Source organism: Amblyomma americanum, chromosome 1 (genome assembly GCF_052857255.1).
Source record: "Amblyomma americanum isolate KBUSLIRL-KWMA chromosome 1, ASM5285725v1, whole genome shotgun sequence".
Classification (NCBI taxonomy): Eukaryota; Metazoa; Arthropoda; class Arachnida; order Ixodida; family Ixodidae; genus Amblyomma; species Amblyomma americanum.
This window is the reverse complement of record NC_135497.1, coordinates 232,538,575-232,558,770: the sequence shown is the minus strand read 5'-3', so window position 1 is coordinate 232,558,770 and position 20,196 is coordinate 232,538,575. Positions and strand designations below refer to the sequence as shown.

At 50.6% G+C, this 20,196-nt stretch overlaps 3 protein-coding genes across 5 annotated transcripts; all 3 read left to right on the top strand.

The window, feature by feature from the left end:
* The first annotated feature begins 953 nt into the window (after nucleotides 1–953).
* Nucleotides 954–2,202, top strand: LOC144095640 (uncharacterized). Of its 2 annotated transcripts, none has more exons than XM_077629319.1 (2): nucleotides 954–1,061; nucleotides 1,484–2,202. In XM_077629319.1, exons 1-2 carry the CDS (start codon nucleotides 1,012–1,014, stop codon nucleotides 2,103–2,105), a joined length of 672 nt encoding a protein of 223 aa, XP_077485445.1. In that variant the 5' UTR covers nucleotides 954–1,011; the 3' UTR covers nucleotides 2,106–2,202. The 2 variants fall into 2 exon arrangements, with proteins under 2 accessions (XP_077485445.1, XP_077485437.1); XM_077629311.1 differs by having other exon boundaries at nucleotides 1,481–2,202.
* A 6,564-nt stretch (nucleotides 2,203–8,766) lies between these two features.
* Nucleotides 8,767–9,993, top strand: LOC144095626 (uncharacterized). 2 transcript variants are annotated; one of them, XM_077629306.1, is made up of 2 exons: nucleotides 8,767–8,852; nucleotides 9,275–9,993. In XM_077629306.1, the coding sequence occupies exons 1-2, from the start codon at nucleotides 8,803–8,805 to the stop codon at nucleotides 9,894–9,896; spliced, it is 672 nt and encodes a 223-aa protein (XP_077485432.1). In that variant the 5' UTR covers nucleotides 8,767–8,802; the 3' UTR covers nucleotides 9,897–9,993. The 2 variants fall into 2 exon arrangements, with proteins under 2 accessions (XP_077485432.1, XP_077485426.1); XM_077629300.1 differs by having other exon boundaries at nucleotides 9,272–9,993.
* Nucleotides 9,994–14,535: 4,542 nt separating this feature from the next.
* On the top strand, nucleotides 14,536–15,009 carry LOC144116097 (histone H2A type 2-C-like). Its single transcript, XM_077650775.1, has one exon. It carries the CDS (start codon nucleotides 14,536–14,538, stop codon nucleotides 15,007–15,009), a length of 474 nt encoding a protein of 157 aa, XP_077506901.1.
* Nucleotides 15,010–20,196: the final 5,187 nt, after the last annotated feature.

Here is a 20,196-nt window from a genome sequence, read left to right as displayed (position 1 = left end):
CTGACACTACGCCATCGCTGCCTTTTCCGCTGAACGGGAGCCTTAGAGCTATTGCTTTAACGCGCTCCTTGAACGCACGCTGACGCAGTCGTCTCTCGTGTTAAGCACTTGTTCCGCCATACTGCACTCAGAATCTATAACTAGTAATATTCCTCCTTAGAGAAAGGTAGGTGAAAGCACTCACACAGCGGGTTTAGTCGGCACTTTAATTATTGTTCGCGCAAAAAAAAAAACGCGCCGACCACTCCCGCCATGGCAACTCAGTAGCTTTGGCGTTCGGCTTCGTATCCCAAGGTCGCGGCTTCGATTCCGGCGGCGGATGCCGTTTTAACGCGACCACACAGCGTAGCGCCATCTCTCGGCGGTGACCGTGGGACGCTGGAAATGGGGTCACGTATCTTGCTCTCCTGCTTCGCGATGCGTCTCAAGCAGTTTAGTTTTCGTGTTTATGGCTGTATGGAGTGGTTTGCCTACTTCCTCTCATACGTTCACCAACTTCCCTTCCTCCTGGCATTTTAACACCTGTGGTGGACAAAAAATTTGCTGCGGTTCAACTACTGCTAAACATGGTTAGATAGCGAAAGCCGTGGTGTATCGGGCAACTATAGACGCGGCTTGGTGTCTGTAACGTTGAGCGCATTCCGGACACTGGATTGGCAGCGCGCCCACCCTGGCAGGTGGCAGTTGATGGTTGATCCCGAGAGGTTACTCACCCAGTGAACGCTGTGAACTATTGCTACAGAGCCGCGCGTCTGCCCCAGCGTGGTAAGTGCTAATGCATACAGGCCGCATCTCTCTCTCCCCACCGCCACGAACCTCAAATCGCGATTGAGGCGTCCACTGCCCCAGGGAGCCAGTTATGCGCCTTCCTTTCCTCAAAATCATCGGAGTCTAGAACGCTGTCAACGCCAACGGCAGTGAACACAATGAACGCCGACGGTATATAGTTTCAGTGCCGCGTTTCTCCTACAACCTTGTGAATGCGTAGGTGACGTGGATTCAGTGGATTTCATGCTTAGATCTACTCCCGACGACGAGATAGCCTTTTTCTTCATCCCAATGTGAGTACGAATGAAACTACTTCCAGAGCGCATTTACTGCTAAAAACAATCGGCTAAGACTGGCGCATATTGGCGCGTTCGACACTTGTACAGGGGTCATTGGTTCCTAGTTTGGGCCAACAGCGCTTCGTGGCTCCTAAACTTCGGCCATTCGAACCGTCGGGGTCGTTGTGTGGTTACGATGCTCGGCTGCTGAATCGAAAGATGCGGAATCGATCCCGACCGTCGCGGCCGCATTTCAATGGAGGCAGAATGTTAGAGACCGGTCTACTGTATGATGTCAGTGCATGTTAAATAACCTCAAGTGGTCTCTATTTCCGAAGCCCTTCACTACGGCGTCCCTAATAGTCTGAGTCGCTTTGGAACTTGAAACTCTATGAAACGAAAACCAACTTCGCCTATTTGACCTTTCCTTCCAGCAGCACTCCAACCCCAACGCACATTCCTGCCATGGCCAGCCTGGAATTCAAGGCCGAGTCGTCTGCGGAACCGACAGCAATGTCCCGCTCTGCGCGGGCGGGTTTGTGGCTTCCGGTGGGCCGCATTCACCGGCTGATGTGCAATGGGAAGTACGCCGAGCGTATTGGCTCTACTGCCGCTGTCTACATGGCAGCGGTACTCGAGTACCTAACGGCAGAACTGCTGCAGCTAGCGAGCAACGGGGCGAGAGACAACGGGGCGCGAGACAACGCCAAGACTCTTATCATGCCCTGCCACATCCAGCTTGCGATTCGCAGTCACGATCTGAGAAGGCTGCGTCGGAAGCTCCGTCGAAAGATGCGTCTGAAAGCATCGCAGCGTGACGGCGCTATGGCACCGAGCGGCGACGCTATAACACCGGGCGGTGGCGGCGACACGATGACACCGGGCGGTGGCGGCGACGCGATGACACCGGGCGGTGGCGGCGACGCGATGACACCGGGCGGTGGCGGCGACGCGACGACATCGGGCGGTGGCGGCGACGCGACGGCATCGGGCGGCGGCGTGCTGCCGTACATCCCGACCGAGCATCCTCCCAAGGAGAGTGGCGCCAGCTCTTCGTAGAACGGCCACAAGGACGGTAAACCAGGAGCAGGAAGCCAAGGCTAGTAATGGATTTGAGAACATTTTGCACTTCTACACTTATCAGCACAATAAACGAGTTGCCCCATCAACCTTCCGCTTATCGGATTCTGCCAGCAGTATCACACATACCGCACAACACCGCTCATAGACCAATACTTCACGACCTCATTAAGTAGCGCAACAACACCCGGACTAATAGAGCGCTGGCGTGTCCTTCGCCTCTGTCCTTGTTCCCTTCGCGCTTCGATACAATACACCTCGGCTTCTAAGCAAGACTTTCAGCCTCATTGTTTCCTGTAAAAAAAATAACATAGAGAGACAATTATTCTTCGCCTATAAGGGTAAGAAGGGATTACGTTGAATACTTACTTCAGAGGTTTCTCTTCCCGCATAGTCCCTATTTATTCACATTCAAATATTTATCATAATTTCCATATTCATTGAATTCTTCCACACAGCAGTCAACTCACGTATTGTTGCTTCTATATACACAGGTAATGATTAGTTCCCGCTGCACTACGTACACAATAACAGGCACAAAGAAGCTTTCCACCCAGACGCAGGATCCCCACTGAGGAAACTTTGTATTGCTTGCGCACCTTCTGTTGGGGCACTGACACTACGCCATCGCTGCCTTTTCCGCTGAACGGGAGCCTTAAAGCTATTGCTTTAACGCGCTCCTTGAACGCACGCTGACGCAGTCGTCTCTCGTGTTAAGCACTTGTTCCGCCATACTGTACTCAGAATCTATAACTAGTAATATTCCACTTTAAAGAAAGGTTGGTGAAAGCACTCACACAGCGGGATTAGTGGGCACTTTATTTATTGTTCGCCGGGAAAAAACAACACGCCGAGTACTCCCGCCATGGCAACTCAGTAGCTTTGGCGTTCGGCTCCGTATCCCAAGGTAGCGGCTTCGATTCCGGCGGCGGATGCCGTTTTTAGCGCGAGCATAGAGTGGCTCGATGCCAGCGCCGATTGCAACTGAAGCCGTGTGTGTGCAGACCATGGCACTAGCTGTATCTCAATTTTTGGCGCAAAAATAGAAGCTACCCATGGCACCAGCAAATCAGGAGCCGAACTTGAAGTGCATCGATCGCGCGCGCAAAAAAAGGTTGGGGGACGCTTAAGATTCGCGTTTAAGAGTGGAAGGCGGCAGCGTGTTGCAGCGATGTCAGGGTATTACTCATGTACGCATCAGTACACAGACACATCATGAAGTCAAAGACCACAACACATTCCCTAGGGCGCTTTAATACAGTTCGAACCAGCGAGCCTTCGTATCGTCATACAAAGGTAGCAAACATTCGGTGCATCACCTGCACGTTCTTCCTTGCACAGTGGGGAACCTACAGCACATAGGCAAGTAGGCAATGGGAATCCATGCGTCGCGATAACCTGTTTCTTTCTCTAGAGACTGGTGGAATAGGCCTTGTTCACTTATTCTTGCATCAGCTTGTTTTGCGTTTTTTTTCTTTTCCAGATCGACAAACCATCCTTTTTTAGTAGCTGTGCTTATTAGGGGTCTCGGCGCTCATTTCTCTTTCCTGTTCGCCCCAACTGGACACACTCGTGAGGGACCTTCATGGGGATTCATTAAGGAAGTAGTTGGCACCTGCAATTTCCTCACTGTGCGCTTTCCTTTAGACTACCTGTATAGCCTCTACAGAAGGAAGATGACTCAAGACCTTATAGTATTTGTTTCCTGTACCGTTGTATTGGCAACCTTTTCTGGAGTTCCTTGACACCAGTGTTCTAAAAAGTGTTAGACGAATGTGCATTTCTTCTGCTACAAAAGCCTTCTTCTTTAAACTGCACACATCCCCGCTGCCTGTCGAGGCATGACCTCATGCTAAGGAGATGTTTGTGCCATGTACGGTGAATTGCCGCCTGTGCAGTGCACCAGCGACAATTGAGAGTTGTTTTATTCTGTGCATTGATGCTATGTTCTTCTGGGACCTATTACAACAAACAATTAGGAACAAACCCTACAGTATCCGTTTTTTGCCTCCGGAAAAAACAAAGCGTTTGTTGTGCTATGTGATCTATTTATGTTGCTGGGACCATTTAGTCTCTGGAAGAGCCGCATGATGGACCGCTATGGTGAATCACCGTGGTCGTCGAAATCTTTGTTTCGTCAGCAAAGCGCTTTGGTGCGGGGTGTATATGCTGCCCTTGAGGAGCCGCCTAGCTGGCTCCCCTATCTGGATGCATGTGTGGACCTCCCAGACTTTTGATGTTTTGGAAGGTGGGGTCGTGGCTTGATATTTTGTGGCGTAAGCATGCTTAGATTTTTCTTTTCCGCACTAATTTCAGGCAATAAACAAAAAAGAGCCTGCGTAGCGTGTTTGCGTGCTAGCCTCGCAATCTGAAGGACCGAGGTTCGATTCCCCGTATCGCCAAAAGTTTTTTTTTTATTTGGAGGTGCTCGTGCTACAACGTCCAACCACGTCGACACTGCTTTTCTGCGATGCGAGCTCCTTAACGCTGTCGTGTTAAAATGGTTCGGGTCTGGGCGATACTTTCACTTCGGAGATCCTTGTAGCCTGGCCAACGGCAGCAAAGGTGTCGGCCGATCACAACAATGATCCAATGCGTAAGCATCTTTTGGCTCTCTGCCACTAATTTTCCGGTACCAGCTGTGGCTCACGCTTGAGTGCCAAAAAACAGATATGCCTGGCGATAACAAAATGCACACGAAAACGAAGAGGACGCCCACGTTCGGTTTCAAGAATCATCTACTGGCGGAACGTAAGCGGTACCACAACAACAACAACAACCTAAGCCGTTTGATCACCTCACAAAGCTGTCTGCCACCCACATGGCTTCTTAATCGGCCATTAACACCCGCTGCAAGCGCTGCGCACCGGCTATTGTCGACAAGCGCATTCCGCAGCTTGGCTAGCGCTGCAGAACATCCGCTCACTCGGACCCTTCCAAGGCACCTCCTGGTAAGATAACGCTTAATTTAGGCACGGTACCAAGCTCCGCTTAGCTGAAGCATTGGTGCTACCCACCGCAGTGGCTCAGTCGGTACAGCACTCAGCTACTGAGCCGGAGTACCCAGCTTCCACCCGGCCGCGTTTCGATGGAGGTGCAGCACTAAAGGCGCACCTCTGCTATCCGATGTCAGCGCACGTTAACGATCCCCAGATAGCCGAAGATATTCCGGAACGCTCCGTTACAGCACCTCATTCTTCTTTCACTACAAGCTTCCTGCCTTCCCTCGTGGCGCAGATGAGGTGCCCACATTCTTAGAAGCGAGACAGTTACTACGCCTTTCATTTACTCAAAAACCAATATTTAACGCATTATTTGTGTGCTGTGCGATGTCAGTGCACGTTAAAGATCCCCAGGTGGTCGAAATTATTCCGGAGCCCTCCACTACGGCACCTATTCTTCCTTTCTTCTTTCACTCCCTCCTTTACCCCTTCCCTTACGGCGTGGTTCAGGTGTCCAACGATATATGAGACAGATACTGCGCCATTTCCTTTCCCCCAAAAAACAATTATTAATATTATTAACGCAATATTTGAGGCATTTGTGGTGTTTTAATGCAATCCAAAAAGGAAAACCAAGCGTCTTTCTTTGTTTCACTTATTCGTTGAAATTTTCACACATCTTTCTTCAACAGACCTGCTTTCGGCATTAAGCATGAAATGGTTTTAGCTACCGTTGTCGACGCTCAGCGGGTTTTCTTGACGCCTGTACGGAGTAAAACACGGAGGCGAACGTCAACAAACTTTGGCGAAGCATTCACTCCGCCTGGTGCTACGTGCTGCGCTGCCGCTATAGCAGCGCATGCGCCGACAACGGCGTCTTCATGGCCCCGTGGTGGACCACGCTATCGAGCGGAGCGAAGTGCCTGAGAGACGCTCCAGAGATTAGGTTGTTTGTGGCTATTAGTATCTACGAGCAGTCTTAGATTACGGTACGCCTTTATTCAGTGGATTCCATGCTTACATCCACTCCAGATGAGGATTTTGGTACGCCTTTAATCAGTGGATTTGATACTTAGATCTACTCCCGATGAGGATTTCGGTACGCCTTTGTTCAGTAGATTTCATGCTTAGATCTACTCCCGATGGCGAGATACTTTTTTTTTCATCCCAATGAGAGTACGATTGGAACTGCTTCCAGAGACGTTTACTGCTAAAAAATCGGCAAATAGTGGCGCATATTGGCGCGTTCGACACTTGTACAGGGGTCGTCGGTTCCTAGTTTGGGCCAACAGCGCTTAGTGGCTCCTGAACTTCGGCCATTCGAACCGTCGCGGTGGCTGTGTGGTTACGATGCTCGGCTGCTGACCCGAAAGATGCGGAATCGATCCAGACCGTGGCGGTCGCACTTCGATGGAGGCAGAATGCTAGAGACCCGTCTACTGTAGTATGTCAGTGCACGTTAAATAACCTCAGGTGATCTATATTTCCGGAGCCCTTCACTACGGCGTCCTTCATAGCCTGAGTCGCTTTGGAACGTGAAACTCTATGAAACGAAAACCAACTTCGCCTATTTAACCTTTCCTTCCAGCAGCACTCCAACCCCTACGCGTATTCCTGCCATGGCCAGCCTGGAATTCGAGGCCGAGTCGTCTGAGGAACCAACAGCCATGTCCCGCTCTGCGCGGACGGGTTTGCAGCTTCCAGTGGGCCGCATTCACCGGCTGATGTGCAATGCGAATTACGCTGGGCGTATTGGCTCTACTGCCGCTGTGTACATGGCAGCGGTACTCGAGTACCTAACGACAGAACAGCTGCAGCTAGCGAGCAACGGGCCGCGAGACAACGCCAAGACTCGTCTCATGCCCTGCCACATCCAGCTTGCGATTCGCAATCACGACGATCTGAGAAAGCTGCGTCGGAAGCTGCGTCGGGAAGCATCGGAGGGCGACTGCGCTATGACATTGGGGGCCGGCGACGCAATGGCACCGGGCGGTGGCGGCGACGCGATGACACCGGGCGGCGGCGTGCTGCCATACATCCCGGCCGAGCATCCTCCCAAGGAGAGAGGCACCAGCTCTTCGCATAAAGGCCGCAAGGACGGTAAATCAGGCGCTGGAAGCCAAGACTAATGGATTTGAGGACATTTTTCACTTCTACACTTCTCAGCACAATAACCGAGTTGCCCCATCAACCTTCCGCTTATCGGATTCTACCAACGGTATCACACATACCGCACAACACCGCTCATAGACCAATACTTCACGACCTCATTGAGTAGCGCAACGACACCCGGACTAATGCAGCGCTGGCGTGTCCTTCGCCTCTGTCCTTGTTCCCTTCGCGCTTCGATACAATACACCTCGGGTTATAAGCAAGACTTTCAGCCTCATTGCTTCCTGTAAAAAAAAAAAAACATAGGGAGACAATTATTGTGCGCCTATAAGGGTAACAAAGGAAAGCGTTAAATACTGACTTCAGAGGTTTCTCTTCCCACACAGTCACTATTTATTCACATTCAAATATTTATCATAATTTCCATATTCTTGTCTTTGAATTCTTCCACACAGCAGTCAACTCACGTATTGTTGCTTCTATGTACACAGGTATTGATTAGTTCCCGCTGCACTACGCACACAATAACAGGCCCAAAGGAGCGTTCCACCCAGACGCAGGTTCCCCACTGAGGAAACTTTGTATTGCTTGCGCACCTTCTGTTGGGGCACTGACACTACGCCATCGCTGCCTTTTCCGCTGAACGGGAGCCTTAGAGCTATTGCTTTAACGCGCTCCTTGAACGCACGCTGACGCAGTCGTCTCTCGTGTTAAGCACTTGTTCCGCCATACTGCACTCAGAATCTATAACTAGTAATATTCCTCCTTAGAGAAAGGTAGGTGAAAGCACTCACACAGCGGGTTTAGTCGGCACTTTAATTATTGTTCGCGCAAAAAAAAAAACGCGCCGACCACTCCCGCCATGGCAACTCAGTAGCTTTGGCGTTCGGCTTCGTATCCCAAGGTCGCGGCTTCGATTCCGGCGGCGGATGCCGTTTTAACGCGACCACACAGCGTAGCGCCATCTCTCGGCGGTGACCGTGGGACGCTGGAAATGGGGTCACGTTTCTTGCTCTCCTGCTTCGCGATGCGTCTCAAGCAGTTTAGTTTTCGTGTTTATGGCTGTATGGAGTGGATTGCCTACTTCCTCTCATACGTTCACCAACTTCCCTTCCTCCTGGCATTTTAACACCTGTGGTGGACAAAAAATTTGCTGCGGTTCAACTACTGCTAAACATGGTTAGATAGCGAAAGCCGTGGTGTATCGGGCAACTATAGACGCGGCTTGGTGTCTGTAACGTTGAGCGCATTCCGGACACTGGATTGGCAGCGCGCCCACCCTGGCAGGTGGCAGTTGATGGTTGATCCCGAGAGGTTACTCACCCAGTGAACGCTGTGAACTATTGCTACAGAGCCGCGCGTCTGCCCCAGCGTCGTAAGTGCTAATGCATACAGGCCGCATCTCTCTCTCCCCACCGCCACGAACCTCAAATCGCGATTGAGGCGTCCACTGCCCCAGGGAGCCAGTTATGCGCCTTCCTTTCCTCAAAATCATCGGAGTCTAGAACGCTGTCAACAAACAACGGCAGTGAACACAATGAACGCCGACGGTATATAGTTTCAGTGCCGCGTTTCTCCTACAACCTTGTGAATGCGTAGGTGACGTGGATTCAGTGGATTTCATGCTTAGATCTACTCCCGACGACGAGATAGCCTTTTTCTTCATCCCAATGTGAGTACGAATGAAACTACTTCCAGAGCGCATTTACTGCTAAAAACAATCGGCTAAGACTGGCGCATATTGGCGCGTTCGACACTTGTACAGGGGTCATTGGTTCCTAGTTTGGGCCAACAGCGCTTCGTGGCTCCTAAACTTCGGCCATTCGAACCGTCGGGGTCGTTGTGTGGTTACGATGCTCGGCTGCTGAATCGAAAGATGCGGAATCGATCCCGACCGTCGCGGCCGCATTTCAATGGAGGCAGAATGTTAGAGACCGGTCTACTGTATGATGTCAGTGCATGTTAAATAACCTCAAGTGGTCTCTATTTCCGAAGCCCTTCACTACGGCGTCCCTAATAGTCTGAGTCGCTTTGGAACTTGAAACTCTATGAAACGAAAACCAACTTCGCCTATTTGACCTTTCCTTCCAGCAGCACTCCAACCCCAACGCACATTCCTGCCATGGCCAGCCTGGAATTCAAGGCCGAGTCGTCTGCGGAACCGACAGCAATGTCCCGCTCTGCGCGGGCGGGTTTGCGGCTTCCGGTGGGCCGCATTCACCGTCTGATGTGCAATGGGAAGTACGCCGAGCGTATTGGCTCTACTGCCGCTGTCTACATGGCAGCGGTACTCGAGTACCTAACGGCAGAACTGCTGCAGCTAGCGAGCAACGGGGCGAGAGACAACGGGGCGCGAGACAACGCCAAGACTCTTATCATGCCCTGCCACATCCAGCTTGCGATTCGCAGTCACGATCTGAGAAGGCTGCGTCGGAAGCTCCGTCGAAAGATGCGTCTGAAAGCATCGCAGCGTGACGGCGCTATGGCACCGAGCGGCGACGCTATAACACCGGGCGGTGGCGGCGACACGATGACACCGGGCGGTGGCGGCGACGCGATGACACCGGGCGGTGGCGGCGACGCGATGACACCGGGCGGTGGCGGCGACGCGACGACATCGGGCGGTGGCGGCGACGCGACGGCATCGGGCGGCGGCGTGCTGCCGTACATCCCGACCGAGCATCCTCCCAAGGAGAGTGGCGCCAGCTCTTCGTAGAACGGCCACAAGGACGGTAAACCAGGAGCAGGAAGCCAAGGCTAGTAATGGATTTGAGAACATTTTGCACTTCTACACTTATCAGCACAATAAACGAGTTGCCCCATCAACCTTCCGCTTATCGGATTCTGCCAGCAGTATCACACATACCGCACAACACCGCTCATAGACCAATACTTCACGACCTCATTAAGTAGCGCAACAACACCCGGACTAATAGAGCGCTGGCGTGTCCTTCGCCTCTGTCCTTGTTCCCTTCGCGCTTCGATACAATACACCTCGGCTTCTAAGCAAGACTTTCAGCCTCATTGTTTCCTGTAAAAAAAAATGACATAGAGAGACAATTATTCTTCGCCTATAAGGGTAAGAAGGGATTACGTTGAATACTTACTTCAGAGGTTTCTCTTCCCGCATAGTCCCTATTTATTCACATTCAAATATTTATCATAATTTCCATATTCATTGAATTCTTCCACACAGCAGTCAACTCACGTATTGTTGCTTCTATATACACAGGTAATGATTAGTTCCCGCTGCACTACGTACACAATAAGAGGCACAAAGAAGCTTTCCACCCAGACGCAGGATCCCCACTGAGGAAACTTTGTATTGCTTGCGCACCTTCTGTTGGGGCACTGACACTACGCCATCGCTGCCTTTTCCGCTGAACGGGAGCCTTAAAGCTATTGCTTTAACGCGCTCCTTGAACGCACGCTGACGCAGTCGTCTCTCGTGTTAAGCACTTGTTCCGCCATACTGTACTCAGAATCTATAACTAGTAATATTCCACTTTAAAGAAAGGTTGGTGAAAGCACTCACACAGCGGGATTAGTGGGCACTTTATTTATTGTTCGCCGGGAAAAAACAACACGCCGAGTACTCCCGCCATGGCAACTCAGTAGCTTTGGCGTTCGGCTCCGTATCCCAAGGTAGCGGCTTCGATTCCGGCGGCGGATGCCGTTTTTAGCGCGAGCATAGAGTGGCTCGATGCCAGCGCCGATTGCAACTGAAGCCGTGTGTGTGCAGACCATGGCACTAGCTGTATCTCAATTTTTGGCGCAAAAATAGAAGCTACCCATGGCACCAGCAAATCAGGAGCCGAACTTGAAGTGCATCGATCGCGCGCGCAAAAAAAGGTTGGGGGACGCTTAAGATTCGCGTTTAAGAGTGGAAGGCGGCAGCGTGTTGCAGCGATGTCAGGGTATTACTCATGTACGCATCAGTACACAGACACATCATGAAGTCAAAGACCACAACACATTCCCTAGGGCGCTTTAATACAGTTCGAACCAGCGAGCCTTCGTATCGTCATACAAAGGTAGCAAACATTCGGTGCATCACCTGCACGTTCTTCCTTGCACAGTGGGGAACCTACAGCACATAGGCAAGTAGGCAATGGGAATCCATGCGTCGCGATAACCTGTTTCTTTCTCTAGAGACTGGTGGAATAGGCCTTGTTCACTTATTCTTGCATCAGCTTGTTTTGCGTTTTTTTTCTTTTCCAGATCGACAAACCATCCTTTTTTAGTAGCTGTGCTTATTAGGGGTCTCGGCGCTCATTTCTCTTTCCTGTTCGCCCCAACTGGACACACTCGTGAGGGACCTTCATGGGGATTCATTAAGGAAGTAGTTGGCACCTGCAATTTCCTCACTGTGCGCTTTCCTTTAGACTACCTGTATAGCCTCTACAGAAGGAAGATGACTCAAGACCTTATAGTATTTGTTTCCTGTACCGTTGTATTGGCAACCTTTTCTGGAGTTCCTTGACACCAGTGTTCTAAAAAGTGTTAGACGAATGTGCATTTCTTCTGCTACAAAAGCCTTCTTCTTTAAACTGCACACATCCCCGCTGCCTGTCGAGGCATGACCTCATGCTAAGGAGATGTTTGTGCCATGTACGGTGAATTGCCGCCTGTGCAGTGCACCAGCGACAATTGAGAGTTGTTTTATTCTGTGCATTGATGCTATGTTCTTCTGGGACCTATTACAACAAACAATTAGGAACAAACCCTACAGTATCCGTTTTTTGCCTCCGGAAAAAACAAAGCGTTTGTTGTGCTATGTGATCTATTTATGTTGCTGGGACCATTTAGTCTCTGGAAGAGCCGCATGATGGACCGCTATGGTGAATCACCGTGGTCGTCGAAATCTTTGTTTCGTCAGCAAAGCGCTTTGGTGCGGGGTGTATATGCTGCCCTTGAGGAGCCGCCTAGCTGGCTCCCCTATCTGGATGCATGTGTGGACCTCCCAGACTTTTGATGTTTTGGAAGGTGGGGTCGTGGCTTGATATTTTGTGGCGTAAGCATGCTTAGATTTTTCTTTTCCGCACTAATTTCAGGCAATAAACAAAAAAGAGCCTGCGTAGCGTGTTTGCGTGCTAGCCTCGCAATCTGAAGGACCGAGGTTCGATTCCCCGTATCGCCAAAAGTTTTTTTTTTATTTGGAGGTGCTCGTGCTACAACGTCCAACCACGTCGACACTGCTTTTCTGCGATGCGAGCTCCTTAACGCTGTCGTGTTAAAATGGTTCGGGTCTGGGCGATACTTTCACTTCGGAGATCCTTGTAGCCTGGCCAACGGCAGCAAAGGTGTCGGCCGATCACAACAATGATCCAATGCGTAAGCATCTTTTGGCTCTCTGCCACTAATTTTCCGGTACCAGCTGTGGCTCACGCTTGAGTGCCAAAAAACAGATATGCCTGGCGATAACAAAATGCACACGAAAACGAAGAGGACGCCCACGTTCGGTTTCAAGAATCATCTACTGGCGGAACGTAAGCGGTACTACAACAACAACAACAACCTAAGCCGTTTGATCACCTCACAAAGCTGTCTGCCACCCACATGGCTTCTTAATCGGCCATTAACACCCGCTGCAAGCGCTGCGCACCGGCTATTGTCGACAAGCGCATTCCGCAGCTTGGCTAGCGCTGCAGAACATCCGCTCACTCGGACCCTTCCAAGGCACCTCCTGGTAAGATAACGCTTAATTTAGGCACGGTACCAAGCTCCGCTTAGCTGAAGCATTGGTGCTACCCACCGCAGTGGCTCAGTCGGTACAGCACTCAGCTACTGAGCCGGAGTATCCAGCTTCCACCCGGCCGCGTTTCGATGGAGGTGCAGCACTAAAGGCGCACCTCTGCTATCCGATGTCAGCGCACGTTAACGATCCCCAGATAGCCGAAGATATTCCGGAACGCTCCGTTACAGCACCTCATTCTTCTTTCACTACAAGCTTCCTGCCTTCCCTCGTGGCGCAGATGAGGTGCCCACATTCTTAGAAGCGAGACAGTTACTACGCCTTTCATTTACTCAAAAACCAATATTTAACGCATTATTTGTGTGCTGTGCGATGTCAGTGCACGTTAAAGATCCCCAGGTGGTCGAAATTATTCCGGAGCCCTTCACTACGGCACTTTTTCTTCCTTTCTTCTTTCACTCCCTCCTTTACCCCTTCCCTTACGGCGTGGTTCAGGTGTCCAACGATATATGAGACAGATACTGCGCCATTTCTTTTCCCCAAAAAACCAATTATTATTATTATTATTATTAACGCAATATTTGAGGCATTAGTGGTGTTTTAATGCAATCCAAAAGGAAAACCAAGCGTCTTTCTTTGTTTCACTTATTCGTTGAAATTTTCACAGAACATCTTTCTTCAACAGGCCTGCTTTCATCACTAAGCATGAAATGCTTTTAGCTGCCGTTGTCGACGCTCCGCGTGTTTTCTTGACGCCTGTACGGAGTAAAACACGGAGGCGAACGTCAACAAACTTTGGCGAAGCATTCACTCCGCCTGGTGCTACGTGCTGCCCTGCCGCTATAGCAGCGCATGCGCCGAAGACGGCGTCTTCGTGGCCCCGTGGTGGACCACGCTATCGAGCGGAGCGAAGTGCCTGAGAGACGCTCCCGAGATTAGGTTGTTTGTGGCTATCAGTATCTATGAGCAGTCTTAGATTACGGCACGCCTTTATTCAGTGGATTCCATGCTTACATCCACTCCAGATGAGGATTTCGGTACGCCTTTAATCAGTGGATTTGATACTTAGATCTACTCTCGATGAGGATTTCGGTACGCCTTTATTCAGTAGATTTCATGCTTAGATCTACTCCCGATGGCGAGATACATTTTTTTTCATCCCAATGAGAGTACGAATGGAACTGCTTCCAGAGACGTTTACGGCTAAAAAATCGGCTAAGAGTGGCGCATATTGGCGCGTTCGACACTTGTACAGGGGTCATCGGTTGCTAGTTTGGGCCAAGAGCGCTTCGTAGCTCCTGAACTTCGGCCATTCGGACCGTCGCGGTGGCTGTGTAGTTACGATTCTCGGCTGCTGACCCGATAGATGCGGAATCGATCCCGACCGTGGCGGTCGCACTTTGATGGAGGCAGAATGCTAGAGACCCGTATACTATAGTATGTCAGTGCACGTTAAATAACCTCAGGTGATCTATATTTCCGGAGCCCTTCACTACGGCGTCCCTCATAGCCTGAGCCGCTTTGGAACATGAAACTCTGTGAAACGAAAACCAACTTCGCCTATTTAACTTTTCCTTCCAGCAGCACTCCAACCCCTACGTGCATTGCTGCCATGGCGAGCCTGGAATTCTAGGCCGAGTCGTCTGCGGAACCGACAGCAATGTCCCGCTCTGCGCGGGCGGGTTTGCGGCTTCCGGTGGGCCGCATTCACCGGCTGATGTGCAATGGGAAGTACGCCGAGCGTATTGGCTCTACTGCTGCTGTCTACATGGCAGCGGTACTCGAGTACCTAACGGCAGAACTGCTGCAGCTAGCGAGCAACGGGGCGCGAGACAACGCCAAGACTCGTATCATGCCCTGCCACATCCAGCTTGCGATTCGCAATCACGACGATCTGCGAAAGCTGCGTCGGAAGCTGCGTCGGGAAGCATCGGAGGGCAACGGCGCTATGACATTGGGGGCCGGCGACGCAATGGCACCGGGCGGTGGCGGCGACGCGATGACACCGGGCGGCGGCGTGCTGCCATACATCCCGGCCGAGCATCCTCCCAAGGAGAGGGGCACCAGCTCTTCGCAGAAATGCCGCAAGGACGGTAAATCAGGCGCAGGAAGACAAGACTACTTATGGATTTGAGGACATTTTTCACTTCTACACTTCTCAGCACAATAACCGAGTTGCCCCATCAACCTTCCGCTTATCGGATTCTACCAACGGTATGACACATACCGCACAACACCGCTCATAGACCAATACTTCACGACCTCATTGAGTAGCGCAACGACACCCGGACTAATGCAGCGCTGGCGTGTCCTTAGCCTCTGTCCTTGTTCCCTTCGCGCTTCGATACAATACACCTCGGCTTCTAAGCAAGACTTTCAGCCTCATTGCTTCCTGTAAAAAAAATAACATAGGGAGACAATTATTGTGCGCCTATAAGGGTAACAAGGGATAGCGTTAAATACTTACTTCAGAGGTTTCTCTTCACACACAGTCACTATTTATTCACATTCAAATATTTATCATAATTTACATATTCTTTGAATTCTTTCACACAGCAGTAAACTCACGTATTGTTGCTTCTATATACACAGGTATTGATTAGTTCCCGCTGCACTACGTACACAATAACAGGCACAAAGGAGCGTTCCACCCAGACGCAGGTTCCCCACTGAGGAAACTTTGTATTGCTTGCGCACCTTCTGTTGGGGCACTGACACTACGCCATCGCTGCCTTTTCCGCTGAACGTGAGCCTTAAAGCTATTGCTTTAACGCGCTCCTTGAACGCACGCTGACGCAGTCGTCTCTCGTGTTAAGCACTTGTTCCGCCATACTGTACTCAGAATCTATAACTAGTAATATTCCACTTTAGAGAAAGGTGGGTAAAAGCACTCACACAGCGGGATTAGTCGGCACTTTATTTATTGTTCGCGGGGAAAAAACAACACGCCGAGCACTCCCGCCATGGCAACTCAGTAGCTTTGGCGTTCGGCTCCGTATCCCAAGGTCGCGGCTTCGATTCCGGCGGCGGATGCCGTTTTTAGCGCGAGCCACGGTGTAAGAATATATTTAGGTGTTGACACTGGCCGCCCACCGCGGCGGAGAGCGCGCACAGATTGTGTTCGCCCTCTAGTACATGCGCCGACCGCAGCGGCGCGGGGGCGCTGCGGAGCAGAGGAACAGAGAGAGCTTTGTGGAAAACAGGGATGCTGACGAAATCGGCACTAGAAACATACCGGACCTTTAAACAGGAAATTGTCAAAGAAAATATCTATGATAATTGTAGGGGAAGTTCTTTGTTGTTTGAGGCCAGGACTGGAGTTTTGCGGACTAAGAAGTATAGAGTCAGGTACCAGGAGATAGACACTTTGTGCATTGCGTGCGGAGAGGAGGAGGAAACGGCTGAACACTTGATACTTTTCAAGTAAAGGGCTTCACCCTACAGTGGAAGGCAGCGGGGCTGATTTACCCAAGGCATTGGGGTTTAGGGATAGTGAAGGGAAAGTGGATTTTAAGTGGTTAGAAGTAACCAAGCGAAGGTTATCTGATTGGTGGCTAAAAGCAAGACAGGAGTAAAATTTCACAAGACATGGCTAGGTGGCTTGAGCCACCGCCCGATGTAAAGGGTTCAGCCGTATCCATCCATCCATCCATCCTTCGCTTTCGGTGCGGCAAGCGGCGTGCCCAGAGCCGTATATTCCCTTCTCCGGCGTGCCCTGCTTTAGGTGCCCTTTTAGGCTGCGTTGGTCGATGTTTTGGGCTGAGAGAGTGCATCACAAGCTGTGAACACCACGATCTCAGCTTCCACGTCGTCAGCTTCCATCGTGGACGAGCAAATTTTGCTAGAACTAGCTTTTTGTGTCGCGGTTTGGCACAAGCCGGATTGACAGTTGTGGAAACGCACATGGTGGCGCGGGCCGACGCCATGGACGGTCGTCGCGGCCTATGTGCATTGTGTCTGTGATCTGTTGTTTGTTGCTGTGACACACCTGTCAACTTCAGCCGGGTCCAGAAGTCTGCTAGACGCAATTATGGGTAAGAAGTGCTTCGTACCCAACTGCAGTTCGGGCTACCGGAGTTGTCCGGATCAAGTTTCACTTTTCAAAAGCTCCGTCGGAGCCTGCTCGCTTAGAACTTTGGCGCCGGGCAATTCCCAGAGCAGATAGGATATTGCAACCGAGCGACCACGTCTGCGCGAAGCACTTTCCCGAGCATATGATATCAAAATCGTACTATGCCGAGGTCAATGGCAAGGTACTTTTAAATGTACCGAAGAAGATCCCGGTGCTGTCGGCGAATGCTGTGCCCAGTATTTTTTCCGGGTGTCCGAAATATCTGACAAAACCGACAAGGTCAAGAAAGCCTCCTAGAAAACGACAGTCTACGGCCACGTGTGGCGATCAGTCAAGCAAGCGGCCCGCTCCCGCCGCTGTCGCACTGCCCGTTGGGACGGTCTGTGAAAAACAAAGGCACCGATCCATCATCGAGCCCTCAGAAGAAACTGCAGACATGTGAGTGGAGTGATCAAGGAACGTGCCCTTCTCCCACCATGGAACTTGGAGGCACCTCCTCAAGTGCCACCTCCGTCTTCCTTGGCGTTCATGACGTTAAGGTTTGTTCTCTTCTGCACTGCTCCGGGTACTTAATATTCTAGGTGCTTAGTGTTCCCTGTACATAACTTTCTGCTAACCGTATCGGTCCTCCCGGCATGCCATAGATACCTATAGGTGCCCCTGGATAACGAGATACAGTTGCTTGCAATACAGGTTAATAGTAACTGCCCAGCCCAGGACATTAAATAATTTAGCTGTTGTTAACATACAGCATGATTAAGCCCTTAGCTTTTGAAGCAGTCCGCGAAACTTTTGCCTGTAGCTTTTTGGGTTTGGCTGCTTTTGATAGTAGCATATGTTTTATAACAATACCTTAAATCCATTTCCACTGATATAATTTCTCTCATTTTTCGTCAGGACAACCGCACGAGTCCACATCAGGGTGGTCCAGATGGATTGTGTCACGTCCAGACTGAAGCACCATAGGCAGCATGCAGCAGCCTCGGATTAGTCGAGGAAAGTCACGAGGGAGTGTCTGTCAGCGGCCAAGATGAAAAGGAACCGCTCACATTTTCATGTCTCTCGAGTTATGTATCCAGCATTCAACTTCCAGGAACCTCGTGGGCAACACAAGTTGTTGATAGCTTTGGTGTGGAGGCTGTAGTCTTCCCGGAAGTGGCTTTGGCGAAGAAACGCGACCAGGCACCTTTCCTGAGGAAGTCATTAGATGCTACAGTTTCATCCAGCGGAATGCTGTCACTGCGTGCCTTCATTTATGGTCACCCTATAACTGTCAACGCCATAAGCGGCGATGTTGTTCCATGCGGCCTAAGCGACTTGGAGAGTGTGATTCACAAGTTTCACAACCTGCACGTATGCGCTGGTGGCCCCGGTGGCGAGATGTACCACAACATCCAACCCGAGTGTGCATATATCGACGCATGTGGCGTGCGGCGGCACAGAAACTGCATGTTATTTTCTGAACAAGCAAGTTGCGACCGTTACGAAAGATTGAAAGACACACTCCGGATACATTACTCCCGTATGAAGAAGAGAGGAGAAATGAAGCACATTCGTCTTTTAAGCAGCCCTTCCAAAAAAGCCCGCATTGACCTTTTGCGGAAGGCAAGAATTTCCTGCTACAGGTCCAAAGTGCGATTTCTAAAAGGAAAAAAAAAGCTTGAGGCGGAACTGAGCAAATGCAAAGCCAAGCTTAAACAATGTGGGCGCGGCGAAAGCCTTGGGTGCACAACGCTGACTATGCGTCCGATTCTTCTTGTACAGGCTTTGTTCCTGCCAACTGCCAGCCTCCTTGTTGCGCCTTCAGCCAAGCCGTTTACAACAGTGACATCAAGCCATATCGACGATGCAGTTTCGTGCCTCTTTCCGAAAACGGATGATGCAGTGTTTTCAAGTCACGGGTTCCTGACGTCACCAGCCTCAACTGCTATAAAGACAGCACCGCACGATGGACTTACCAGTGGGCGCGGCGAAAGCCTTGGGTGCACAACGCTGACTATGCGTCCGATTCTTCTTGTACAGGCTTTGTTCCTGCCAACTGCCAGCCTCCTTGTTGCGCCTTCAGCCAAGCCGTTTACAACAGTGACATCAAGCCATATCGACGATGCAGTTTCGTGCCTCTTTCCGAAAACGGATGATGCAGTGTTTTCAAGTCACGGGTTCCTGACGTCACCAGCCTACACTGCTATAAAGACAGCACCGCACGATGGACTTACCAGTGGGCGCGGCGAAAGCCTTGGGTGCACAACGCTGACTATGCGTCCGATTCTTCTTGTACAGGTTAGTTACAACAGCACAATACGCAGTGATGATCGTTTTCTTGTTGTACTGCCGCGCCCACATCTGTGCTTGAGTATTGCCTATGAGTGTTTAAATTCGTGTAAGCTTCTCGTTTGTGGGGACATTGAAGAAAATCCGGGACCGACTGTTGATGAAATGTTCGAGTCTATATTGAGTGGCCAGCAAGCAATTAGAGCTGACATCGCTTCATTGAAAGAACGCCTTGAATCCACGGAGACAGCAATACACTGTTTCGAACAGCGCTTAATCAGCTTGGAATGCAGTATGACCGAGGTTCGAGCAAAGACCCATGAAAATGAAGAAACATATGCAGTTGCAACCGCAGCGCATGACCTACTTAAACTTCACCATGAAAAACTGGTTGATTTGGAAAACCGCAGCCGCCGTTCGAATTTGATTGTTTTTGGGATTACAGAAGATCCTAATGAAACGGAAACAACGCTACGGGAGAAGGTTATTGAAGACGTCTTCAAGAATAAGGTGGGGGTAGATTGTGTTTCAGTAGCGAGAATTCACAGACTCGGGAAGAGACCCACAGGAAGGCCCGTCATCGCGTTTTTCCAGGATTACACTGAAAAACAAGCCCTCATGAAGAATGCTCACAAACTGAAAGGATCAGGAATATCCTTGCAAAATGATTACTGCGCAGACACGCTGCGCAAGCGCCGACTACTTTGGAACAGCGCGAAAGAAGAAAAAGATAGCGGCAGAAAGGTCTGGCTTGTTCATGATAAGATTCGCGTTGGCGGCGACTTGTACATTTGGGACGACGTACACAACACACGGAAACTAGTTGCAAAAAGGGATGACACAGAAATGAGACTAGAGCAGGCAGAATAGCAATCACGGTCTTTCCAGTTTCGGCTGCTTTCACTAAATGCCCAAAGCATTGTCAACAAAATAGACAGACTGCAAGATCTTTTATTAGTATACGATCCTCATATATGC